At 47.8% G+C, this 27,783-nt stretch overlaps 2 protein-coding genes across 2 annotated transcripts in view; one reads left to right on the top strand and one right to left on the bottom strand.

Moving 5' to 3' along the window:
• Positions 1-292: 292 nt before the first annotated feature.
• The window catches only part of LOC122922770 (sperm-tail PG-rich repeat-containing protein 2-like), a 51,615-nt gene continuing 24,124 nt past the window's right edge, over positions 293-27,783 (bottom strand). Inside the window, exons 6-7 of the mRNA XM_044273495.1 lie at positions 2,883-2,981; positions 293-595 (exon numbers count right to left, since the gene is read on the bottom strand). Of these exons, the coding sequence (XP_044129430.1) occupies positions 399-595; positions 2,883-2,981 (296 nt within the window). The 3' untranslated portion in view covers positions 293-398. The remainder of the gene's footprint in view (positions 596-2,882; positions 2,982-27,783) is intronic.
• Positions 12,018-27,236, top strand: LOC122922771 (nudC domain-containing protein 2-like). Its single transcript, XM_044273496.1, has 3 exons — positions 12,018-12,313; positions 14,826-14,874; positions 27,058-27,236. Exons 1-3 carry the CDS (start codon positions 12,053-12,055, stop codon positions 27,219-27,221), a joined length of 474 nt encoding a protein of 157 aa, XP_044129431.1. The 5' UTR covers positions 12,018-12,052; the 3' UTR covers positions 27,222-27,236.

Below are 27,783 nucleotides of genomic sequence, written 5' to 3'. Positions count from 1 at the left end.
GTATACAGCACCCGGGCGCTGCACACGTGCCACGGTATACAGCACCCGGGCGCTGCACACGTGCCACGGTATACAGCACCCGGGCGCTGCACACGTGCCACGGTATACAGCACCCGGGCGCTGCACACGTGCCACGGTATACAGCACCCGGGCGCTGCACACGTGCCACGGTATACAGCACCCGGCGCTGCACACGTGCCACGGTATACAGCACCCGGGCGCTGCACACGTGCCACGGTATACAGCACCCGGGCGCTGCACACGTGCAGCATGGCCTTTTAAGGGAGCAGTGGAAAGGGACAGAGGACATTAATGAAAGCTGGTATTATAAGGTAATTACAGAACTTTTGGCAATCACTGACAGACTAACTCAGGTATACATGCCTAACTCTAATAAACTAGCAAATAAAAACATAAGAGAGTTGGCCTTTAAAGATCAGTGGAACGCTGAGCACCTGTGGAATATCAGTGAAAACCTGCCATGTGAGATACATACCTTTTTTTGCTCTAAAGCGTTGAGATTTTTCAAATGAAACTGGTCCTTTAAGACTATCTGAAAGCTTCACATCGTAAGATCCTGGAGCTGGAGCACAGCCTATAAACACAGAACATCGTTAGCTAGGCAGCCAGAACAATGTCCTTTATAAAATATACTACAGCCTAGAGGAATATTATGTTATTATGCAATACAGCTTTAAGTTTTGTGAGAAATATACAATCAATGGATTATGCGGAAAACTCAATCAAGAAGATGACAGATACGAGCCCTTGCTCCGCCCAAAAATGATAACCAATCTTTCAGATAATGGTAGTATTGCAACAAAACGTATAAATTATTGGCTTGATATCAAACTAGGGAATTCAAAGATTCCCAACAAAGTTTCTCCAATATTATCCCCTTGTTTCAGTTATATGCATCGTAACTGAAATCAGAGAAAATACGGATGTAGCAACTAACGTAACACGTCCGCAAATGAGCGGGTATCTGGCTAAGTATCAAGCCAATTCATTTAGATCAATACTACATAAAACAAAATATACATTACCCAAGGGTCAAGTGATGTGCAGAGTATTGGGGCAGCCAGCTCTCAAGAGTTTTTCCCAATAATCCAAATGATTCTCCAGAGATCTATAATCCAAATGTTTGTTTCTCTTTTTTTTTCTCCCTCTTTTCTTTTGGTAACTGGTTTCTTAACCCAAAACTTATCAGATGAACACGCCCTCCGAGTTTGGAACTTTTTTCACACATATGACTTTGGTAAGACTATTAAGACAAATGACAGGGATATAGGATCTTGCTAGACCATATCTTAAATGGGAAGGACTTGAAATAAGTCTTTCCTGTGGGAATCCATCACTTAGCTTGGCGAAGAATGTTCTATCTATATATATATCTATCTAAGCAATTATTTAATGCTTTGCCAGATTATGAGTCTTGATTCTTCTGCAGGTAGAATGAAGCCTCACAATATCCTAAAACTACATCTCAATATGGAGATGATCAATTAATTTAATTATGTATTTATTCGCCAATCTAGATGGTATAATTTCACCCACACTATCAAATTAGTCTTAATAAGATGAAATATCATTTTCTGTGTCTCTTAGGCACAACAGGTGGGGGGGGGGGGGCGCGCACTGTGCCACCACTGGTTAATACTGGGGGGAGGGGGGCGCACTGCGCCACCAATGCTTAATACTGGGGGGGCTTGGGAGGGATGCGCACTGCGCCACCAATGTCTAATACTGTGCTTAATCTCTAATTTATTCATAGACAGGAGGCGGCAGCTGCAGGATGACACAGCCGACTCCTGACCTGTGAGCTGTAGCTGCGATCCGCGGCACCTGAGGAGTTAACTACCGCTAGGGCTGCAGCTAACGATTATTTGAATAATCGATTAGTTGCCGATTAATTGGGAAAAACAAAGTTATGGAGAGGGGGGGGGGGGATCTGTGTGCCACGGTATACAGCCCCCCGGGCGCTGCACACGTGCCACGGTATACAGCCCCCCGGGCGCTGCACACGTGCCACGGTATACAGCCCCCCGGGCGCTGCACACGTGCCACGGTATACAGCCCCCCGGGCGCTGCACACGTGCCACGGTATACAGCCCCCGGGCGCTGCACACGTGCCACGGTATACAGCGCCCGGGCGCTGCACACGTGCCACGGTATACAGCGCCGGGCGCTGCACACGTGCCACGGTATACAGCGCCCGGGCGCTGCACACGTGCCACGGTACTACAGCGCCCGGGCGCTGCACACGTGCCACGGTATACAGCGCCCCGGGCGCTGCACACGTGCCACGGTATACAGCGCCCGGGCGCTGCACACCGTGCCACGGTATACAGCGCCCGGGCGCTGCACTACGTGCCACGGTATACCAGAGACCGGGCGCTGCACACGTGCCACGGTATACAGCGCCCGGGCGCTGCACACGTGCCACGGTATACAGCGCCCGGGCGCTGCACACGTGCCACGGTATACAGCACCCGGGCGCTGCACACGTGCCACGGTATACAGCGACCCGGGCGCTGCACACGTGCCACGGTATACAGCGACCCGGGCGCTGCACACGTGCCACGGTATACAGCGCCCGGGCGCTGCACACGTGCCACGGTATACAGCACCCGGGCGCTGCACACGTGCCACAGCAATGGCCTTTTAAGGGAGCAGTGGAAAGGGACAGAGGACATTAATGAAAGCTGGTATTATAAGGTAATTACAGAACGTTTGGCAATCACTGACAGACTAACTCAGGTATACATGCCTAACTCTAATAAACTAGCAAATAAAAACATAAGAGAGTTGGCCTTTAAAGATCAGTGGAACGCTGAGCACCTGTGGAATATCAGTGAAAACCTGCCATGTGAGATACATACCTTTTTTTGCTCTAAAGCGTTGAGATTTTTCAAATGAAACTGGTCCTTTAAGACTATCTGAAAGCTTCACATCGTAAGATCCTGGAGCTGGAGCACAGCCTATAAACACAGAACATCGTTAGCTAGGCAGCCAGAACAATGTCCTTTATAAAATATACTACAGCCTAGAGCAGGGGTAGGCAACCTCCGGCTCTCCAGCTGTTGTGAAACTACAACTCCCAGTATGCATACTTGCTCTGCTCTTCTAAGAACTCTCATAGAAATGAATGGAGCATGCTGGGAATTGTAGTTTCACAACAGCTGGAGAGCCGCAGGTTGCTGATCCCTGGCCTAGAGGAATATTATGTTATTATGCAATACAGCTTTAAGTTTTGTGAGAAATATACAATCAATGGATTATGCGGAAAACTCAATCAAGAAGATGACAGATACGAGCCCTTGCTCCGCCCAAAAATGATAACCAATCTTTCAGATAATGGTAGTATTGCAACAAAACGTATAAATTATTGGCTTGATATCAAACTAGGGAATTTAAAGATTCCCAACAAAGAGTTTCTCCAATATTATCCCCTTGTTTCAGTTATATGCATCGTAACTGAAATCAGAGAAAATACGGATGTAGCAACTAACGTAACACGTCCGCAAATGAGCGGGTATCTGGCTAAGTATCAAGCCAATTCATTTAGATCAATACTACATAAAACAAAATATACATTACCCAAGGGTCAAGTGATGTGCAGAGTATTGGGGCAGCCAGCTCTCAAGAGTTTTTCCCAATAATCCAAATGATTCTCCAGAGATCTATAATCCAAATGTTTGTTTCTCTCTCTTTTTTTTCTCCCTCTTTTCTTTTGGAAACTGGTTTCTTAACCCAAAACTTATCAGATGAACACGCCCTCCGAGTTTGGAACTTTCCAATCATTGTTGGAGGGGTGTGTGCATTGATAAGGAGCATGACGTCATACTACCCAGAATGCAATTTTGCTACTGATGTAGTATTAACCGCTTATATCTAGATGGCACTGTTGTATAAGCAATAAGCATCATACCATTAAGGGTTAACTCATACATGCCTAATATTTTCACTACTTCACACCTCTGACATCTGGGGCCTTGTCTCAGGGCTAAGGGACAAACTTTGATACATGAATATATACTTTGAGGAACATCTAGACCATTCTCACACTTTGGAATTCATGTTCAGATAGGAAAAACAAAGCCTCAGAATCTGCAGGTGCGGCGTATCTTCTAACTTTCTAAATGTATAATATATTGTTACAATAAGGCTACTTTCACACTAGCGTTCGGGCGGATCCATTCTGAACGGATCCGCTCATAATAATGCAGACGGAGGCTCCGTTCAGAACGGATCCGTCTGCATTATATTAGCAAAAAAAAGCTAAAGTGTGAAAATAGCCTGGGACGGATCCGTCCAGACTTTCAATGTAAAGTCAATGGGGGACGGATCTGCTTGAAGATTGAGCCACATTGTGGCATCTTCAAACGGATCCGTCCCCATTGACTTACATTGTAAGTCTGGACGGATCCGCACGCCTCCACACGGCCAGGCGGACACCCGAACGCTGCAAGCAGCGTTCAGCTGTCCGCCTGTCCGTGCGGAGGCGAGCGGAGGCTGAACGCCGCCAGACTGATGCAGTCTGAGCGGATCCGCATCCATTCAGACTGCATCAGGGCTGGACGGCTGCGTTCGGGTCCGCTCGTGAGCCCCTTCAAACGGAGCTCACGAGCGGACACCCGAACGCTAGTGTGAAAGCAGCCTTACACTAGTTTTGAACAGTACAGTAATCTTCTCATGGACTTACTTTGGCCTACATGAAACTTCATACAAAACAGTGAATATAAATCAACATTGCTCTTAAAGGCAATGGATACCCATTATAACTAAAATAAGCAAGTATAACTGTTTAAACTTATGAAAAAGCACAACATCACGCAGCCCCATTAGCTTCTATGGGGCCTGCGTTGCGTGAAAAACACCCCTCATGTGCACAGCCCCATAGAAGTGAATGGGTCCGGATGTAGTGCAGGTGCATTCCGGTATTTTGAATGCCAGATCCGGCACTAATACATTCCTATGGGAAAAAATGCTGGATCCGGCATTCAGGCAAATCTTCCATTCTTTTTTCGCCGGAGATAAAACCGTAGCATGCTGCGGTTTTATATTTTGCCTGAACAGTCAAAATGACTGAACTGAAGACATCCTGAACGGATCTAACCAACTACACGTCACATGACTTCAGGCATGGGCAAATCCATTCAAGGATATAACTAGAAGAGATAACTGTATCCTTCCGCCCCCTCCGGGACTATTTTCACACATATGACTTTGGTAAGACTATTAAGACAAATGACAGGGATATAGGATCTTGCTAGACCATATCTTAAATGGGAAGGACTTGAAATAAGTCTTTCCTGTGGGAATCCATCACTTAGCTTGGCGAAGAATGTTCTATCTATATATATATATATATCTAAGCAATTATTTAATGCTTTGCCAGATTATGAGTCTTGATTCTTCTGCAGGTAGAATGAAGCCTCACAATATCCTAAAACTACATCTCAATATGGAGATGATCAATTAATTTAATTATGTATTTATTCGCCAATCTAGATGGTATAATTTCACCCACACTATCAAATTAGTCTTAAGATGAAATATCATTTTCTGTGTCTCTTACCAAGTCCTAGTAGAAATCTCACTTCTGCTCCTAGGAAAGCTGGGTGGTCCATCATAGCGCATCTAACCATGGCTTTCATCCTGATAGACCCCTCTAGAGAGCTCAACTTCTCCTCTCTCCTGTGTGTGTCTTCTTCTCTGTCCCCCCTGTGTACGGTTTATGATCACAAACTTATCAGTTAGACACACCTTCCTAATTTGGAGCTTTCCAATCATTGTCGGATGGGTGTGACTATTGATAAGAAATGACATCATAACCTTACCCAGAATGCACTTTTGCTACTGTTGTAATGTCACCTACTCATACCTAGGTGGCACTGCTGTGTAAGCTATTTGCATCATAGTATAAAGGGTTAACTTCTGTAAGTCTGAATAAAGGTATAATATACATTTTGACCTTAAAAGCTTTAATTCAAGGCTATAGGGATTAGATTTGACACTTGTAGCAATTAGAGACAGACCTCTAGGCGTCTCTCTGAATGTTTCTCACATTGTTTATTTGTGTATCGTAAATAACTTGAACCTCCTTGTTTTCTCACAGAGATACCAGTATCTCCTGTTACACCAAAGAGGTGAATAATTGTTACAAAACACATCTTCACAGACACTCTTTTAGAGACAAATATTCTCCTAATGAGAAATATATATAATATACTGGATACATGTTGTCTTTATCACATATAACAGTATAAAATATATTATATGTTCTGATTGTCCTATGCTAAGGCTCATTAAATGAATACATACATATTATATATTTGCTTCATTGATAAATGCCTAATTGTATAGGTAATTATCACCAGCTGCATAGAGCTTATCTTTACCTCCCGTCATAAATTTAAGAGTAGACAAAGAGGCCTCTTCTCAGACTGGTACATTCATGAGAAGAATAACACTAAAAAGCAGAAACCTTTGTACGACCTTAATTTGGCCTACTCAAGACATACAAAATTGTCAACTATAGTCGAGCATGGCTCTTAAGGGTAATGAACATTCATCTTGACTAAAATAAATTGGATATCAATGCATTTACCTATGAAAAGGCACAACAGGTGGGGGGGGGGGGGGGCGCACTGTGCCACCACTGGTTAATACTGGGGGGGCTTGGGAGGGGGGCGCACTGCGCCACCAATGTCTAATACTGTGGTTGGGGGGGCGCACTGCACTAATGAAGCTTAATCTCTAATTTATTCATAGACAGGAGGCGGCAGCTGCAGGATGACACAGCCGACTCCTGACCTGTGAGCTGTAGCTGCGATCCGCGGCACCTGAGGAGTTAACTACCGCTAGGGCTGCAGCTAACGATTATTTGAATAATCGATTAGTTGCCGATTAATTTCTACGATTAATCGGGAAAAACAAAGTTATGGAGAGGGGGGGATCTGTGGGCGGCGCAGTTATGGAGAGGGGGGGGGATCTGTGGGCGGCGCAGTTATGGAGAGGGGGGGGGGATCTGTGGGCGGCGCAGTTATGGAGAGGGGGGGGGGGATCTGTGGGCGGCGCAGTTATGGAGAGGGGGGGGATCTGTGGGCGGCGCAGTTATGGAGAGGGGGGGGATCTGTGGGCGGCGCAGTTATGAAGAGGGGGGATCTGTGGGCGGCGCAGTTATGAAGAGGGGGGATCTGTGGGCGGCGCAGTTATGAGAGGGGGGGATCTGTGGGCGGCGCAGTTATGGAGAGGGGGGATCTGTGGGCGGCACAGTTATGGAGAGGGGGGATCTGTGGGCGGCACAGTTATGGAGAGGGGGGATCTGTGGGCGGCACAGTTATGGAGAGGGGGGATCTGTGGGCGGCACAGTTATGGAGAGGGGGGATCTGTGGGCGGCACAGTTATGGAGAGGGGGGATCTGTGGGCGGCACAGTTATGGAGAGGGGGGATCTGTGGGCGGCACAGTTATGGAGAGGGGGGATCTGTGGGCGGCACAGTTATGGAGAGGGGGGATCTGTGGGCGGCACAGTTATGGAGAGGGGGGATCTGTGGGCGGCACAGTTATGGAGAGGGGGGATCTGTGGGCGGCACAGTTATGGAGAGGGGGGATCTGTGGGCGGCACAGTTATGGAATGGAGAGGGGGGATCTGTGGGCGGCGCAGTTATGGAGAGGGGGGATCTGTGGGCGGCGCAGTTATGGAGAGGGGGGATCTGTGGGCGGCGCAGTTATGGAGAGGGGGGATCTGTGGGCGGCGCAGTTATGGAGAGGGGGATCTGTGGGCGGCGCAGTTATGGAGAGGGGGATCTGTGGGCGGCGCAGTTATGGAGAGGGGGATGCAATTAATCGTTGCAGCCCTAACTACCGCAGATCGCAGCTACAGCTCATAGAGGTCGGGAGTCGGCTATGTGATCCTGCAGCTCCCGCCTCCTGTATATGAATAAATGTGAGATTAAGCTTCATTGGTGGCGCAGTGGCCATGGCTCCTACCCTCCACTTGTCCCCTGCCCTCTCATTGGCAGCAGCAGCACAGGGGGAGGAGACACTGCTCCTTCTGCCCTGGGCTGCTGCTGAGGGAACACGGAGAGCGATGTCAGCAGCGCGATCTGTGTTCCCCATACACTACCGGAATATCGGCAAAATAATGCCGATAGCGTTCAAAATCCTGAATATCAGCCGATCGTGCCACGGTATACAGCACCCGGGGCGCTGCACACGTGCCACGGTATACAGCACCCGGGCGCTGCACACGTGCCACGGTATACAGCACCCGGTCGCTGCACACGTGCCACGGTATACAGCACCCGGGCGCTGCACACGTGCCACGGTATACAGCACCCGGGCGCTGCACACGTGCCACGGTATACAGCACCCGGGCGCTGCACACGTGCCACGGTATACAGCACCCGGGCGCTGCACACGTGCCACGGTATACAGCACCCGGGCGCTGCACACGTGCCACGGTATACAGCACCCGGCGCTGCACACGGCACGTACAGCACCCGGGCGCTGCACACGTGCCACGGTATACAGCACCCGGGCGCTGCACACGTGCCACGGTATACAGCACCCGGGCGCTGCACACGTGCCACGGTATACAGCACCCGGGCGCTGCACACGTGCCACGGTATACAGCACCCGGGCGCTGCACACGTGCCACGGTATACAGCACCCGGGCGCTGCACACGTGCCACGGTATACAGCACCCGGGCGCTGCACACGTGCCACGGTATACAGCACCCGGGCGCTGCACACGTGCCACGGTATACAGCACCCGGGCGCTGCACACGTGCCACGGTATACAGCACCCGGGCGCTGCACACGTGCCACGGTATACAGCACCCGGGCGCTGCACACGTGCCACGGTATACAGCACCCGGGCGCTGCACACGTGCCACGGTATACAGCACCCGGGCGCTGCACACGTGCCACGGTATACAGCACCCGGGCGCTGCACACGTGCCACGGTATACAGCACCCGGGCGCTGCACACGTGCCACGGTATACAGCACCCGGGCGCTGCACACGTGCCACGGTATACAGCACCCGGGCGCTGCACACGTGCCACGGTATACAGCACCCGGGCGCTGCACACGTGCCACGGTATACAGCACCCGGGCGCTGCACACGTGCCACGGTATACAGCACCCGGGCGCTGCACACGTGCCACGGTATACAGCACCCGGGCGCTGCACACGTGCCACGGTATACAGCACCCGGGCGCTGCACACGTGCCACGGTATACAGCACCCGGGCGCTGCACACGTGCCACGGTATACAGCACCCGGGCGCTGCACACGTGCCACGGTATACAGCACCCGGGCGCTGCACACGTGCCACGGTATACAGCACATTTACAGAATTTACAAATAGCGACAAGACTTTAGTCTTGTCGCCATTTGCGACTAGACCCTCCGCGGCAGCTCTGCAGTTGAACAGTGGCAGGCACAGGAGCTGATAGTTCTCTGCCCCGCCGCTGTTCTTCTCAGGCTCCTTTCACACCTGCGTTCAGGTGTCCGCTCATGAGCTCCGTTTGAAGGGGCTCACAAGCGGCCCTTAACGGAGCAGTCTGGCCACTTCCACTTCAATTCCACTGAGAATGTATCCGCCTGCCAGCACTCAGCCTCCGCTCAGTGAGCAGACACCTGAACGCTGCAAGCAGCGTGCAGCGCCCCGGTTGCCGCACGGACTGTAAGTATATCGCTCCCCACTACTACTATGGCAACCAGGACTTTAATAGCGTCCTGGGTGCCATAGTAACACTGAAAGCATTTTGAAGACGGATCCGTCTTCAAATGCTTTCAGTTCACTTGCGTTTTTCCGGATCCGGCGTGTAATTCCGGCAAGTGGAGTACACGCCGGATCCGGACAACGCAAGTGTGAAAGAGGCCTATGCCGGAAAAGAAAAACGCTAGTGTGAAAGTACCCTAAAATATTAAGTTTAAATCCCCTCTTTCCCAATTTTACATATAAAATATATAAACAATAAATAAACATATTACATATTAAATTATAAAAAAAAAAATATATATCTCCTATGCGGTGAGCATTCGCCATTTTTTTGTCACCTTGTCACCCCAAAAAATAGGATAGGACTGTTCTATTATGGGCCGATGTTTCATAAAATGCGAAATGCACACGGCTTTTTTTGGGGTGTGTTATTTTTTTTTTTGCGCAGTATTGAGTATCACAATACTTTTTTATGGTGACGAAAGCGAATCAAAATTTTGGTATCAAAACAACCCTATGCTGATCTGATCGGCGCAGCGTTGTCACGATACCAAAATTTTGATTCGGTTTCGATTTGGCGACTAAAAATTTGATTTGGCTCCTAAATTTTTCAGTTCAGGAGCCAACGGCTACTAGGCATTTTGTTAGAGCACTGACATGTACACGGCATACAGCCCATGTACACTGCATACGTGCGGCTGACATTAGCGACGTGCTAATGTCAGCTGCACCTAACTCTGCTATTCTAGTGATTATCCTGCAGCCTGCGAGCGTCCTTCCCTCACTGTGCCTGCGCAGAATACTGAACGGCACGAGATTTCCCCAGGGCACAGGGCAGGCAGAAGGATGCGAACGCCTGGCCCTGTCAATAAACCCTTGGAAGGTGTTACTTGAGGTGGGAGACGGGAGGCTCTAGGTGCAGGAGCAACGCGCGTAGCAGTGTATAATGTGATAGAAAAATGAATCCAGCCAGCAAAGGAAGCAATACAGACAATACATTAGTAAGTGGCTTGTAATAACTTTCTCTACATGATTAATAATACCACTTACTGAAGTGAGACAACCCCTTTAAAATTGAGTGCCCACTCAGTGCTTTCCTGAGCAGCCATGCCCTGCACGTCAAGAGAACCACAGACTGAGATCTAACTGGGGACTGTGAGGGGTGTGCCATATCAGTTCTCACTGGTCACATGCCATTGCTGCCATGGAGGGGGGTGAATCTTAGTTTGTCACAATTCCAGGGAGAGTTTTAGTTTTTAATAGCTCAGACAATCCCTGTAGGAAAACCTAGGCATGTAGTCCTCCACATTTTAAAACCAGCTATCTCTGGGCCACCAGCTGTCCCGGTGGCATTCATACATCTCCTCAGCAGAAGATCACAGATCAGGCGCTATCAACCGCACACACAAAAAAACATCACGTGTGAACAAGTCCGAACTGATCTGTCCTGTGTCGCCAGGTGCCCGGTTGTCATACACCTTGGACAAGTCCAGACACACAGATATGCCTATAGAGACATACAGTACCACCTAGTCATGCCCAGCAGGGTGTAGCCACTTTCAGTGAAGTAACAGGGCACAGACACCCAGTGCCAGCACTGACAAGGGACCCTCACAGCGCACACAAAGCCGTCCCCGCGCTCATACGTACCAACATGCTCGTTGAACCGCTTGAGGGGAGCCTTAGGCCCCATGCACACGGCCGTTGTTCACGGCCGTGTGCGGGCCGTGGAACCGCGGCCTGGATCCCTTCCTGTGAGCTGGAGCGCACGGCGTCACTGGTTGCTATGACGCCGTGCGCTCCCTGCTGCCGCCGCAATACAGTACTACACTGGTATGATCTATACCAGTGTATTACTGTACTGTGCCGGCAGCAGGGGGCGCACGGCGTCATAGCAACCAGTGACGCCGTGCGCTCCAGCTCACAGGAAGGGATCCAGGCCGCGGTTCCACGGCCCGCACACGGCCGTGAACAACGGCCGTGTGCATGGGGCCTTAATCCTCGTAGACTCCGCTACCGGTGACCCGCCACAATCAGTCGCTAACTAGAACAAGCCGCCCCCTCGTGTCTCCTCTTTAAAAACAGCGCAAAGAGCCGTCCACCAATAGCAGACGTCCTCCCGACTAGCAACAGGCGCCACAGCCAATCAAGAAGGCACAGTAGACGTCCAATCACAATCTCTGAAAGGAGAAACAGGAAGTGCAATCAGACCGCTGGAGCTTGTTGTTTAGGTAGTCTGTTAAACGGGCTTCTATTGGTTGAAATCTTGATAGACATCGTTACCATTTTTTTTTTAGTTGCGCGGTTTCAAGTCGTATGACTGCGCATGCGCATTGCGCCATCGTGTGTCTAAGTAATTTTTGCTGTCAGGGCGCTGCTCTGCATGTGATGTCTGTGCATTTCGATGAGAGGAGCGGGGTGGTGCCATGCAAGACTCCCTGGGGTTGCTGGTACCAGACCATGGAGGAGGTGTTCATTGAAGTCCAGGTGCCCCCTGGTACACAGAGCCGAGATATCCGCTGTAAGCTGGGCATCAGGGAGATAGCACTGAATGTGCGGGACACACACATCCTACAGGTGCTCCATTGGATGATATGGGTGAATGGTGCATGCGTAGCTGTGAGCAGCCAGCTTCTACAAGAGCCCTGCGGTTAGGACTGTCAGAGCTTTACCGATGACAACCAATCAGACGTCACCTTTTATTTTCCCAGTGAAGTTCTGGAAATGAAAGCTGAACTCTGATTGGTTGCATCATGCTCATTGGCAACTTGCATGCCAATGAGCCACAGATAACTTCAAGCATGCTGCAGTGCCGCCACACGTTCACTGGTTTATGCAGTTTATAAGCCAAATCCTGGCGTGCATTCAAAAAAGAGGACAAGCAGTATCTGCCCAGAGCTATAAACCCCTCCACAATTCCCTGGCCCCTCATACAGACAATACTTACCTGGTCCTCAATGCCTGTGTCCTCCCAGAGCCCTCCACAGCCGTTGTGCAGATCACAACATCCGACGACGGAGGTGAAGCCAATAGCAGACCACGAAAGTGACCCACTCCCCTTGCCCGGGTGATGCCACACGTGACGCTAGGGGAGTGGGTTACCCTCATGGCCTGCTAATGGCTGCACCCCCTGTCGCCAGATGTGATCTGCGCAACGGGCGTCGAGGGATCTGGGACAGGTAAGTATTGTCTGTATGAGGGCCCAAGTTACTGCTTTGGGTTGTCCAACTTTTTGGATATTTTTAACTTTCACTAGCAACATGTACTTGTTGGAAAAAGCGATAGTTACCTGCTCCCCGCCCTCTTATTCCGCTCACTGGCCCACAATCAGTGGTGCTCTGTCCCTGTCCTGTAAACAGATGGAGTCACGTGTGCTGCTGTAGCCAAAGCATGGCTTCAGCAGCGACGTGTCCCAAATCAGCACATTGTGGCAGGGTCACATTCTGCTTGTTCAGTAAGGCTACTTTCACACTTGCGGCAGTGTGATCCGGCGGGCAGTTCCGTCGTCGGAACTGGCCGCCGGATCCGCCGATCTGCTGCTGCCTGAAAGCATTTGTGAGACTGATCCGGATGCGGATCCGTCTCACAAATGCATTGCAAGGACGGATCCGTCTCTCCGCTTGTCATGCGGACCGACGGATCCGTCTTGTACATTTTTCGCATTTTTACCGATCTGCGCATGCCGGAACGACGGATCCGGCATTCCGGTATTCTGAATGCCGGATCCGGCGCTAATACATTCCTATGGGAAAAAATGCCGGATCCGGCGTTCAGGCATGTCTTCAGTTTTTTTCGCCGGAGAAAAAACCGTAGCATGCTACGGTTTTCTCTTTTGCCTGATCAGTCAAAACGACTGAACTGAAGACATCCCGATGCAAACTGAACGAATTACTCTCCATTCAGAATGCATGGGGAGATGCCTGATCAGTTCTTTTCCAGTATAGAGCCCCTAGGACGGAACTCAATGCCGGAAAAGAAAAACGCTAGTGTGAAAGTACCCTAACCCAGTACTGGGGGTATCTGCGAATGGTTTGTAATATTATTCAATGTATGTACACCCAGCATGGCCTGGTAGGGACAGGGTTAATCACCCTGTTCCGAGGGCCAGGAGTGAGCTGGTCCTGCTTCCTGACTAAGGCCTTAGGCCTCTTGCCCACAAACATAAGGGCTCCTTTCCCGTGCTGCGGACCGCAATTTGCAGTCCGCAAGTCACGGGCACCGACCATGGGGCAGCCGCATGCGGCTCTCGGACCCATCCGTTTAAATGGGGACCGCGATCCGTCCGTTCTGCAAATAGACAGAAAAGTTCTATTTTTTGCACAAGGGAAGCACAGAACAGAACCCCACGGAAGCACTACGGAGTGCTTCCGTTCAGTATCTCCAGATTTGCGGACCCATTCAAGTGACCCGTGTATTGTGGAACCGCCGTATGCAGCCCGCAATACGGCCACGGGAGCGCTACGGCCATGTGAAAGAGGTATCGGTCACATTTCCATGTCCGTTGCATGTCTGTGAAAAAAGCAGTCCATGTGATATCCGTGAAGCATCCATGTTTGGTCCATGTGTCCGTTTTTTACCATCCTTGTGTCATCAGGAAGGAAGCGTTCCTTCCCGACAGTCGGTTGCTCACTCAGTGAAGGAGACCGCTGCATTTACATACAGTGATTTCCCCCACAGTACGGGGACGAGTGATCACTATTGTGATCGATCTTCCCCATGCAGAACCATTGTTTCTGGGCAGTAGATGTCCTATTGATGTCCTATCCTCAGGATAGGATGTCAGTATCAGATTGGTGGGGGTTCTACACCCGGCACCCCCATCGTTCACCTGTTTGTGGAAGACACCTGCACTAGAACCTATACGCTGGATGGAGCTGGAAGCAGAAGGCTCTATCCACGGTGTAGTGTCCGGCGCAGGCATACTGCGGTTCAGTTCCATTTCATTTGAATGAGAACTCGGCATGGCCAATATACAGTGAGTTTTCTGCTAATCCTCCGTTATCCTGAAGATGGGTCATCCATATCTGTGTGTATATGTCACAGAACACAGAAAATCTCTATAAATTATTGATTGTCATGTATTTTTCAGGGACGGCTGTATGATTCCACGATAAGCGATGAAAGCACTTGGACATTAGGTGAGACCACCTTCCTTCATAATTGTATGTAAAGAAGTATTAAAGGGGTATTCCCATCTTGCTATTTCATCCTTACCTGCAGCCTGCTATGCTGTTCACTCTTTCCTGCTTCTAAGGGTCCATTCACACATCCGTGTGTGTTTTGCGGATTCGCAAAACACGGACAGCGGCAATGTGTGTTCCGCATTTCGCGGACCACACATTGCCGGCACTAAGAGAATATGCCTATTCGAATATGCTATTGCAGTGCTCCAGACAAAAAAAAAATACCTGGTAGACATTGGCTCCTGAACTGAAAAATTTAGGAGCCAAATCAAATTTTTAGTCGCCAAATCGAAACCGAATCAAAATTTTGGTATCGTGACAACGCTACTCCGATCAGATCGGCATAGGGTTGTTTTGATACCAAAATTTTGATTCGCTTTCTTCACCATAAAAAAGTATTGCGATACTCAATACCGCGCAAAAAAAAAAAAAAGCCGCATGCATTTTGCATTTTATGAAATGTTCGGCCCATAATAGAACAGTCCTATCCTATTTTTTTGGGGTGACAAGGTGACAAAAAAATGGTGAATGCTCACCGCATAGGAGATAGTTTTTAATAATTTAATAGTTTGGACAGCGCTATGTAATATGTTTATTTATTCTTTATATATTTTATATCTAAAATTGGGAAAGGGGGGATTTAAACTTAATATTTTAGGGTACTTTCACACTAGTGTTTTTCTTTTCCGGCATAGAGTTCCGTCCTAGGGGCTCAATATCGTCAAAGAACTGATCAGGCATATCCCCATGCTTTCTGAATGGAGAGCGATCCGTTCAGGATGCATCAGGATGTCTTCAGTTCAGTCATTTTGACTGATCAGGCAAAAGATAAAACCGCAGCATGCTACGGTTTTATCTCCGGCGAAAAAAAATAATGATGATTTGCCTGAATGCCGGATCCAGCATTTTTTCCCATAGGAATGTATTAGTGCCGGATCTGGCATTCAAAATACCGGAATGCACCTGCACTAAATCCGGACCCATTCACTTCTATGGGGCTGTGCACATGAGGGGTGAATTTCACACATCACTTGTGCGTTGCGTGAAAATCGCAGCATACTCTATATTGTGTGTTTTTCACGCAACGCAGGCCCCATAGAAGCTAATGGGGCTGCGTGAAAATCGCATAGCATCCACAAGCAAGTGCGGATGCGGTGCGATTTTCACTCATGGTTGCTAGGATGAAAGTCTATTCACTGTATTATTTTCCCTTATAACATGGTTCTAAGGGAAAATAATAGCATTCTTTAATACAGAATGCATAGTAGAAGGTCAATATAATTAACATTGGTGGCGTAGTGTGCCCCCCCCCCCCAACACCCCAGCATAATAAACATTGGTGGTGCAGTGTGCCCCCCCTCAATATAATAAACATTGGTGGCGCAGTGGGCAGTGCCAATGAGGGTTAAAATAAAAAAAATTAACTCACCTCCTCCAATTGATCGTCTCCTGTTCTTTCTTCAGGACCTGTCAAAGGACCTGTGGTGACATCACTGTGCTCATCACATGATACATCACATGATTCATCACCATGGTAATGGACCATGTGATGAGCTCAGTGACGTCACCACAGGTCCTGAAGAAAGAACAGGAGACCGGCAGCTACGCGATCAACTGGAGGAGGTGAGTTAATTTTTTTAAAATGATTTTTTACCCCTCATTGGCACTTCCCACTGAGCCACCAATGTTTCGTATACTGGGGTGTTGGGGGGGGGGGGGGGCACACTGTGCCACCAATGTTTCTTATACTGGGTGTGGGGTGGGGGGCACACTGTGCCACCAATGTTTCTTATACTGGGGTGTTGGGGTGGGGGGGCACACTGTGCCACCAATGTTTCTTATACTGGGGTGTTGGGGGGGGCACACTATGCAGGGAGTCTAAGAAAGAATCAAATGAGTCACAAGTCGGATCTTTAGTTCTTTTCACCTGTGACTCATTCGATTCTTTCTCCCTGTACTTGTCAGTGACTCAGAGCTGCTAGTGCTCGCCTTGCCTTGCCTCAGCTCTGATTGGTTGGTGGGCGGGGAGGGGCGGGGCTGGCAGAAGCAGCTTCCACTCTAGGATCAGATTACACTCCTCCCGAGCCCCTCCCCTCCCTGCTGCCAGCGGCTCTGCTATTGTGTGACTCAGACTCAAGAACATCGGTGGCAGAGAACTATCAGCTCCTGTGCCCGCCGCTGTTCAGCTGCAGAGCTGCCGCGGAGGGTCTAGTCGCAAATGGCGACAAGACTAAAAAGTCTTGTCGCCATTTGTAAAATCTAAGTCGCATTGGCGACTATTTTGGTCGCCATCTGGAGCCCTGCATTGCGGACAAGATTAGGACATGTTCTATTTTTATCAGGATCGGAAGTGCAGGTAGGCAATTCCGGATCGGGGCCGCAAGAGGTGTATAGGTCCGCAATTCCGTATCGCAAGATGCGGAATGGAATTGCGGATGTGTGACTGGAGCCTCAGGCTGGGCAGGCTTAGGCAGTTTGAGTGGCCGGCCACACCTCTGTATGACATCACACTGAGAAGTCAGTCCTTGTGTGCTCATTCATGTGGATCGTATGAGTCATCAGTCTGGGAGCCTGCAGTGTCTGTTCAGCCCATCCCCCCTGCTGGGGAATCATCAGAGAGCCATGGGAAGTGACTGAAGACAGTAACATGTGGCTGTCCTGCACAGTTTTACACACAAAATCTCAGTCTTATATTTTACAAACCCATTCTGGGCAGCAAAAATTATAATTCCATATTATACATTAGCCCAAAAGCATGTTAGCTAGTAGACTTATAATCTTTGCTTTTGACTCCCCCACCTACCGGCACTGATGCTGATTTGTTTCCATTACAGCTGAACTACAGTTGTGTATAAACCTGTGCTACATCTGTCAATTCCCTTCCACCAGTAGCACTGTGGCTGAACAGCTTTATATACTACCCTGCTACATCTGTCTATTTATCTCTCCCCCAAGCACTGTGGCTGAACCGCCTCATATACAGCTCTGCTACATCTGTCTTTTTATCTCTCCCCCAAGCACTGTGGATGAACTGCTTCATATACAGCTCTGCTACATCTGTCTATTTATCTCTCCCCCAAGCACTGTGGCAGAACCGCCTCATATACAGCTCTGCTACATCTGTCTATTTATCTCTCCCCCAAGCATTGTGGCTGAACAGCTTTATATACTACCCTGCTACATCTGTCTTTTTATCTCTTCCCCCAAGCACTGTGGATGAACCGCCTCATATACAGCCCTGCTACATCTCTCTTTTTATCTCTTCCCCCAAGCACTGTGGCTGAACAGCTTTATATACTACCCTGCTACATCTGTCTTTTTATCTCTCCCCCAAGCACTGTGGATGAACTGCTTCATATACAGCTCTGCTACATCTGTCTATTTATCTCTCCCCCAAGCACTGTGGCAGAACTGCTTCATATACAGCTCTGCTACATCTGTCTATTTATCTCTCCCCCAAGCATTGTGGCTGAACCGCCTCATATACAGCCCTGCTACATCTGTCTTTTTATCTCTCCCCCAAGCACTGTGGCTGAACAGCTTTATATACTACCCTGCTACATCTGTCTATTTATCTCTCCCCCAAGCATTGTGGCTGAACCGCCTCATATACAGCCCTGCTACATCTGTCTTTTTATCTCTCCCCCAAGCACTGTGGATGAACTGCTTCATATACAGCTCTGCTACATCTGTCTATTTATCTCTCCCCCAAGCACTGTGGCAGAACCGCCTCATATACAGCTCTGCTACATCTGTCTATTTATCTCTCCCCCAAGCATTGTGGCAGAACCGCCTCATATACAGCCCTGCTACATCTGTCTTTTTATCTCTCCCCCAAGCACTGTGGATGAACTGCTTCATATACAGCTCTGCTACATCTGTCTATTTATCTCTCCCCCAAGCACTGTGGCAGAACCGCCTCATATACACTCTGCTACATCTGTCTTTTTTTCTCTCCCCCAAGCACTGTGGATGAACTGCTTCATTTACAGCTCTGCTACATCTGTCTATTTATCTCTCCCCCAAGCACTGTGGCAGAACCGCCTCATATACACTCTGCTACATCTGTCTTTTTATCTCTTCCCCCAAGCACTGTGGATGAACTGCTTCATATACAGCTCTGCTACATCTGTCTATTTATCTCTCCCCCAAGCACTGTGGCAGAACCGCCTCATATACACTCTGCTACATCTGTCTATTTATCTCTCCCCCAAGCACTGTGGCAGAATCGCCTCATATACAGCCCTGCTACATCTGTCTTTTTATCTCTTCCCCCAAGCACTGTGGATGAACTGCTTCATATACAGCTCTGCTACATCTGTCTATTTATCTCTCCCCCAAGCACTGTGGCAGAACCGCCTCATATACAGCTCTGCTACATCTGTCTTCCCCTCCCCACAAGCACTGTGGCTGAACAGCTTTCAGTACAGCTCTGCTACATAAAATTGTCCCTCCACTAAATAAAATTGTCCTCCATTGTCCCTCCACTCTTCTCCGATCGCTCCAATGCAAACCCCCTCTGTGCCCAGCTTGATCCAGAGCCCGCGCTGCATACATTTTTTTCAGTATGAGATGACTGTTTGTTTTAATTGGTACTATTTTGGGGGGCTTGGTATTACACTTTTTGTGATGTAAGGTGACAAAAAATGGCTTTTTGAAGTAAGAAAACAAACATATATTTTAGGGTCTCCATTGTCTGAGAGTAATAGATTTTTTATTTTTTGACCGATTATCTTAGGTAAGGGCTAATTTTTTTTGCAGGATGAGATGGCGGTTTGATTGGTACTAATTTTGGGGCATACGCCTTTTTGATCGCTTGGTATTACGCTTTTTGTGATGTAAGGTGACAAAAAATTGCTTTTTTTGGCACAGGTTTTATTCATTTTTTTTATGGTGTTCACCTGAGGGGTTAGGTCATATGATATTTTTATACAGCAGGTTCTTACGGACGCGGCAATACCTAATATGAATACTTTTTGTTATTTATTTTACTTTAACACAATAAAAGCATTTTTACAAGAAAAAAGTGTCTCCGTGGTCAGAGCCATTTATTTTTATTTTTTGGGGCGATTGTCTCATGTAGGGGCTCATTTTTTGCGGGATGAGGTGACTGTTTATTGGTATCATTTTGGCGGGCATATGACTTTTTGGATCACTTTTGTGACCTTTTTTGGGAAGTGAGGTGGGCAAAATTTCAATTTCATCATCACTTTTTTGTTTTATGACATTCACCGTGCGGGGAAAGTAACATGACCCTTTCATAGATCAGGTCGTTACGGACGCGGTGATATCAAACGTGTGTAGTGTATTTTTTTTATTTTTTATCAGTGATAAATGTGCTGCTATAAGAAGAAATCAATTTATTTTTTATTTTTACCCAGACCCACTTGGTTCTTGAAGATCTTGTGGGTCTGATGCCTATATAATACACTACAGTACACTATATAGTAGGGATGTATTGGTATCGGGGCCGATACAGGACATTTGCACGAGTACTTGTACTCGTGCAAATGTCGCCGATACCTCATGGCCGTGCAGCGGGTCTCGTGTCCCAGATCAGCTGTGGCGGCGGCTGCGTGACCCATCTTCTCTTTTGGATGGTGGCGTGTCCAATCTTCACTTTTGGGCGGCGGTGGCGCTGCTCCCAGCCGATCAGCGTGGGGACAGCAGCGTGTCCCAGCTGATCGGCGTGGGGACAGCAGCGTGTCCCAGCTGATCGGCGTGGGGACAGCAGCGTGTCCCAGCTGATCGGCATGGGGACGGGACTTCTGGGCGGCGGTGTTTCAAGTCCCATACGGTTGCCTAGCACTGGGAGGAAGTTAAAGCCACCTCCTCCGAGTACTCTGGTGCATCTGCATGGGAAGGATTGCAGCAGGCCAGGTGGGTATGGTGCATGAAATGGAGGAGAAATTCAGTTAATTTCTCTCCATTTCATGTTAAAACAGACAAACAGTGAATAATAAAATAAGGTGCGGGGGATGGGCATATAATAGCGATCCCCAACCAGTGTGCCTCCAGCTGTTCAAAACTATACCTCCCAGCATGCCCCCACAGCCAAAGTTTTGCAACAGCTGGAGGCACATTGGTTGGGAAACACTGTTATATGCCCATTTATTAACCCTTGTACAAAGGAAAAGTAAAGCAGTTGTCCATAGCAACCAAATTCCAGATTATTATCAGCAACTCCACCGCTGTTTCTTTGTACAAGGTTTGATAAATCTCCGCTATGACTAAATTAAATTGGAATTTGCTGTAAAATATTACCACACCATAATTGGTATCGGTGAGTACTTAAATAAAAGTATCGGTACTCATACTCGGTCTTAAAAAAATGGTATCGGGACATCCCTACTTTATAGTGTACTGTAGTGTATTGGGACATTACACTTAGTCTGATCAGACTTTTGCCTTTAGCAAAAGCCTGATCCGACTCAGCTTTACCATGGCAAGCCGGACACCTGTGAAGGTTTTCGGTTGCCATGGTAACCATTAGCGGCGGATTGGGGGGGGGGAGCTCCCTCCCTGTTAACCCCTTCCATATAGCAGTCCCTATGGACCGTGGCATGGAAGGGGTTAAACGGCTGACATCTGTGCCAGCACAAATGTCTGCCGTTTCAAGTAGAGTGTCAGCTATGTGCTGACACTCTTCTAAAACCATTTAGCCATCCTGAAAATGAGAGAGGGGAGGGCGGGGGATCGCTCGCTCGCTCGCTCAGTGGGGCCATCTATAAAATAAACCGGCACATTGAGTGCTGCAGGCAGGGGAAGGACAACGCGGATCTGTTGCAGTGATGAAAGACGATATGCGCGGCAGCGTGCGCGTACTCTTCTGAATCACCGGCCGCCTGGGTGAAAAGGGAGAACGGTCTGCGCAAGCGCGGTCCATAGATGCGGCCGTGGAGCGGTGGCCTTATCTATGGGTTACCACATCTAAACAATAGGGTAAGAGGGAAGGGAATATATCAAAATGGCTGCATTTTAAATAATAGAAGCAAATTGCAAAAATGATATATGGCACTAGTGTAAACTTTTGACATATGATCTTGCAGATGGGAATACCCCTTTAACATGTGACCCATTATTAATTTTCACTGTTATGAGCAATAATATCCACTGCCATATCTTCAGTGTCTGTTGCAAATAATGGAAAGGAGCCGCTGTTTTGTATGTGGCACTTGTCCTGTCTTGCGTCTTTTCTAAAACTCAGCCAGTCACTACAGACCATAGGTCTAAAGGTGATCAAAATGGAGGATTTTAACTGAATTGAGCGTTCCTCTGCTGAAGTTTGACAACAACAGATAACAGAGCGTTATCATTTGAAAAAGAAGTCGTCCGCCTTTAATATTTTCATCTTATAGTCAGTAGAATTGTCTCGATGCCAAAATTTTGATTCGGTTTCGATACCATAAAAAAGTATTGCGCTACTCGATACCATTCAATTCCACGCAAAAAAACAAAAAAAACAATGCGCGCATTTCGCATTTCATGGAACGTTCGCCCCATAATAGACCAGTCCTATCATAGATCAGTCCTTTTCTGACGTTGCGATATGTAATATGTTTATTTATTGTTTATATATTTTATATGTAAAATTGGGAAAGTAGGTGATTTATACTTAATATTTTGGTGTGCCATTTTTCACCTTAGGCTACTTTCACACTTGCGTTCAGAGCGGATCCTTCTGGAGTCTGCACAGACGGATCCGCTCCTATAATGCAGACGATGGGCTCCGTTCAGAACGGATCCGTCTGCATTATATTTCAGAAAAATTTCTAAGTGTGAAAGTTAGTCAGACGGATCCATCCAGACTTTACATTGAAAGTCTGGACGGATCCGTTTGGCTCCACACGGCCAGGCGGACACCCGAACGCTGCAAACCTTACCGGATACCTGATGTACCGGTGTGCCAAATTTGGTGAAGATTGGTCGAGTCGTTTGCATAACGAACAGACGTCCAGACAGAAACTCATTTTTATATATATATATATATATATATATATATATATACACATCTTTTTTTTATATTAATCAAAATTGACGGAAATTTTTGCAAAAAATGACATTTTTCACTTTCGGTTGTAAAATTTTTCAAATAAAACTACATGTATAGATACATTTTTCTCTAAATTTAGTGTTCTACATGTCTTTGATAAAAAAAAAATGCAATAAGTGTATATTTATTGGTTTGGGTAAAAGTTATAGCGTTTACAAACTATGGTGCAAAAATTTGAATTTACGCACTGACTTTCTGAGCACCTGTCATGTTTCCTGAGGTTCTACAATGCCCAGACACTAGAAACACCCCACAAATTACCCCATTTCAGAAAGTAGACACCCTTAGGCTACTTTCACACCTGAGTTCGATCGGATCCGTTCTGAACGGATCCGCTCATATTAATGCAGACGGTGGCTCAGTTCAGAACGGATCCGTCTGCATTATAACTTAGAAAAATTTTCTAAGTGTGAAAGTAGCCTGAGCGGATCCGTTCAGACTTTACATTGAAAGTCAATGGGGGATGGATCCGCTTGAAGATTGAGCCATATGGTGTCATCTTCAAGCGGATCCGTCCCCATTGACTTACATTGTAAGTCGGAACGGATCCGCTCGCCTCCGCACGGCAAGGCGGACACCCGAACACTGCTTGCAGTGTTCAGGTGTCCGCTCACTGAGCGGAGCGGAGGCTGAGCGCTGGCAGGCGGATGCATTCTCAGTGGATCCGCCTCCACTGAGAATGCATTAGGGCCAGACGGCTGCGTTCAGGGCCGCTCGTGAGCCCCTTCAAACGGAGCTCACGAGCGGACACCTGAACGCAGGTGTGAAAGGAGTCTAAGGTATTCGCTGATGGGCATAGTGAGTTCATGGAAGTTTTTATGTTTTGTCACAAGTTAGCGGAAAATAATTTTTTATTTTATTTTTTTCTTACAAAGTCTCATATTCCACTAACTTGTGACAAAAAATAAAATGTTACATGAACTCACCATACCCCTCACGGAATACCTTGGGGTGTCTTCTTTCCAAAATGGGGTCACTTGTGGAGTATTTATACTGCCCTGGCATTTTAGGGGCCCTAAAGCGTGAGAAGAAGTCTGGAATATATATAGCTAAAAAATGTTATGCATTTGAATTCTGTGAGGGGTTTGGTGAGTTCATGTGAGATTTTATTTTTTTGTCACAAGTTAGTGGAATATGTGACTTTGTAAGAAAAAAAATAATAAATAAATAAGTTTCTGCTAACTTGTGCCCAAAAAAATAAATCTTCTATGAACTCGCTATGCCCCTCAACAGTGATCTTTATAGCGCCGCATCGATTTTACGGTGTTTTTGCAGTGATCAGAAAAAAAAAATTCTGTCACTGCAGTGGGGCGGACTGAACGCAAGTGTGCGCACAAGATCATGCCTGATCGGGCGAACACTGCGTTTTTTGTAGAGCCTATAGAACATGTCCTATTCTTGGCCGCAATTGCGGACAAGAAAAGGCATTTTCTATATAGTTCTGGCAATGTGTGGATCCGCAAAATGCGGAAAGCACATTGCCGGTGTCTGTGTTTTTCAGATCCGTGGTGTCCGTGTTTTGCGGATCCGCAAAACACATACGGACATCTGAATGGAGCCTTACAGGGGGGTGATCAATTACTGGGTGATCAGGGAGTCTATATGGGGTGATCAGGGGTTAATAAGTGACAGGGGGGGTGTAGTGTGGTGATTGGTGCTACTTACAGAGCTGCCTGTGTCCTCTGGTGGTCGATCCAAGCAAAAGGGCCCACCAGAGGACCAGGTAGCAGGTATATCAGACGCTGTTAACAAAACAGCGCCTGATATGCCTTTCAAGGGTTAAAAAATCGCATCTACAGCCTGCCAGCAAATGATCGCCGCTGGCAGGCTGTAGATCAACTCGTTTACCTTCTGATCCTGTGAGCGCGCGTTCACGCGTCGTCTCGCGAGATGACGCGTAGATGCGTCAAGGAGGAACAAAGCGACCACCCGCAGGACGCATCCCTGCGTTAGGCGGTCGGGGGGAGGTTAAAAGATATTGACAGTATCCCTATAACAGTGACCTCTACAGTACCCCGCCCCACTGTCTGCTGAGCTGTATATCTAATCCTATCATGTGTGATACTGTCTGCTGAGCTGTGTATCTAATCCTATCCTATGTGATACTGTCTGCTGAGCTGTGTATCTAATCCTATCCTATGTGATACTGTCTGCTGAGCTGTGTATCAAATCCTATCCTGTGTGATACTGTCTGCTTGAGCTGTGTATCAAATCCTATCCTATGTGATACTGTCCTGCTGAGCTGTGTATCTAATCCTATCCTATGTGATACTGTCTGCCTGAGCTGTGTATCTAATCCTATCCTATATGATACTGTCTGCTGAGCTGTGTATCTAATCCTATCCTATGTGATACTGTCTGCTGAGCTGTGTATCTAATCCTATCCTATGTGATACTGTCTGCTGAGCTGTGTATCTAATCCTATCCTGTGTGATACTGTCTGCTGAGCTGTGTATCTAATCCTATCCTAGTGTGATACTGCTGCTGAGCTGTGTATCTAATCCTATCCTATGTGATACTGTCTGCTGAGCTGTGTATCTAATCCTATCCTATGTGATACTGTCTGCTGAGCTGTGTATCAAATCCTATCCTATGTGATACTGCCTGCTGAGCTGTGTATCTAATCCTATCCTATGTGATACTGTCTGCTGAGCTGTGTATCTAATCCTATCCTATGTGATACTGTCTGCTGAGCTGTGTATCTAATCCTATCCTATGTGATACTGTCTGCTGAGCTGTGTATCAAATCCTATCCTATGTGATACTGTCTGCTGAGCTGTGTATCTAATCCTATCCTATGTGATACTGTCTGCTGAGCTGTGTATTAAATCCTATCCTGTGTGATACTGCCTGCTGAGCTGTGTATTAAATCCTATCCTGTGTGATACTGCCTGCTGAGCTGTGTATCTAATATCCTATCCTGTGTGATACTGCCTGCTGAGCTGTGTATCTAATCCTATCCTGTGTGATACTGTCTGCCAAGCTGTGTATCTAATATCCTATCCTGTGTGATACTGCCTGCTGAGATGTGTATCTAATACTATCCTTTGTGATACTGTCTGCTGAGCTGTGTATCTAATATCCTATTCTGTGTGATACTGTCTGCTGAGCTGTGTATCTAATCCTATCCTGTGTGAAAACCTGGTAAATTAAATGTGAACTTATATTGGTTGATACACTTCAGATGACTGAATATTTAAGGACCTGCGTACTGCTAAAACCTGTGATCAGTTGTTATGGAAACCTGGAGTAGGACCTGCGAGCTTCTAGTGGCTGATAAGGGACATATGACCGTGTGTATGTCAGTTGGCATATGAAGAGAAAGACTTGTAGGCTTGTATTGGCTAATGCAGGTAATTTTTGGGGAATATCTCAGAAACGGTAAGTCCTAGAGAGCTGGTCGTACATAAAGAACAGACAGACGTCCAGACAGACAGAAACTAATTTTTATATATATGCACACACAATTCTAGTTACATAAAACTTCTACCTGGAGATCTAGGAGCAGTTCTTGTCGACCTCTGTATGTGAATGGCACTGTGTGATAGTTGTACGGTGATTGTTGGTATGTGCATGCTAAATAAATAAATGCAAAAACATTAAAGGGGTTCTGCACTTTCAATCAACTGATGATCTATCCTCTGGATAGATCACCAGCTTCTGATCGGCCGGGGTCCGACACCCGGGACCCCCGCCGATCAGCTGTTTGAGAAGACAGCAGCGCCGCGGCCTTCTCACTGTTTACCGCCAGGCCGCCCGCCCACTGACGTCACGACTTGTATCAACTAGAGTGGGCGCGGCTAAGCTCTGTTCACTTGAATGGAGCTTAGCCGCGCCCACTCTAGTTGATACAAGTCGTGACGTCAGTGGGCGGCGGCCCGGCGGTAAACAGTGAGAAGGCCGCGGCGCTGCTGGAGCGCCGCTGTCTTCTCAAACAGCTGATCGGCGGGGGTCCCGGGTGTCGGACCCCCGCCGATCAGAAGCTGATGATCTATCCAGAGGATAGATCATCAGTTAAATGAAAGTGCAGAACCCCTTTAAGTCATTTTAAACAAAAATATGTTGTTGTTTTTTGGTTGATGAAGAGGACAAAAAACTAATCCGAATAGTATTAACCAAGTCCAACCGGGATGCTGGCAATTGCTGGCCATCTTTACTAGAAGGAGAGTATTCTGCTGATCCTTGGGTTCAAGATGAGATGCAAAAGAAACTGACACTGGAGAGATTCCAGAGAGAGGTGATGATGTAAAATATTTATTTGCACAATAATTAAAGGGGTTGTCCGGGTTCAGAGCTGGGTTGTCCGGGTTCAGGGCACAGGCTCTTGTGTTTTCAATAACACACTGCCGGGCGGTAACTTCCGCCCAGCGGCGTGTTCGGTGACGTCACCGGCTCTGAGGGGCGGGCTTTAGCTCTGCCTAGCCGTTTTACTGGCTAGGGCAGAGCCAAATCCCGCCATCAGTGCCGGTGACGTCACCGGGCTGCCTGTCAGCCCCATGGTGAGCCCGGTTCGTCACCGGAACTCAGAAAAATACCTTTGCCCTGCGCGATTTAGCGCAGGGCAAAGGAGAGCATCGGAGCATGAACTGCTCCGATGCTCATGTCAGGGGGGCTGCCTGGGTGAAAATGGAGGTATGTCCAGGTTCAGCTCTGAACCTGGACAACCCCTTTAAGTCTTTCATCAGGATTTTAATATTGATGACCTATCCTTAGGATGGGTCATCTAATGTGATCAGGAGTTCAGCTGTTTGAAGAGGCCGCAGATTTCTGGTGGGCAGTGCAGCTTTCTCACAGCCCAGCGTCATACATGT

The sequence above is a fragment of the Bufo gargarizans genome, unplaced genomic scaffold, assembly GCF_014858855.1.
Source record: "Bufo gargarizans isolate SCDJY-AF-19 unplaced genomic scaffold, ASM1485885v1 fragScaff_scaffold_695_pilon, whole genome shotgun sequence".
NCBI lineage: Eukaryota > Metazoa > Chordata > Amphibia > Anura > Bufonidae > Bufo > Bufo gargarizans.
The sequence above is the reverse complement of the archived record's forward strand: the minus strand, read 5'-3'. Positions and strand labels throughout refer to the sequence as shown.

What these genes read in the sequence shown, in the direction of transcription:
- LOC122922771 (XM_044273496.1), top strand. Translation starts at nt 12,053, where the DNA reads ATGACTGCGCATGCGCATTGCGCCATCGTGTGTCTAAGTAATTTTTGC. An exon ending in GGGACACACACATCCTACAG is followed by an intron (nt 12,314 to 14,825) that starts GTGCTCCATTGG and finishes TGTATTTTTCAG; the next exon opens with GGACGGCTGTATGATTCCAC. An exon ending in TGAAAGCACTTGGACATTAG is followed by an intron (nt 14,875 to 27,057) that starts GTGAGACCACCT and finishes TGGTTGATGAAG; the next exon opens with AGGACAAAAAACTAATCCGA.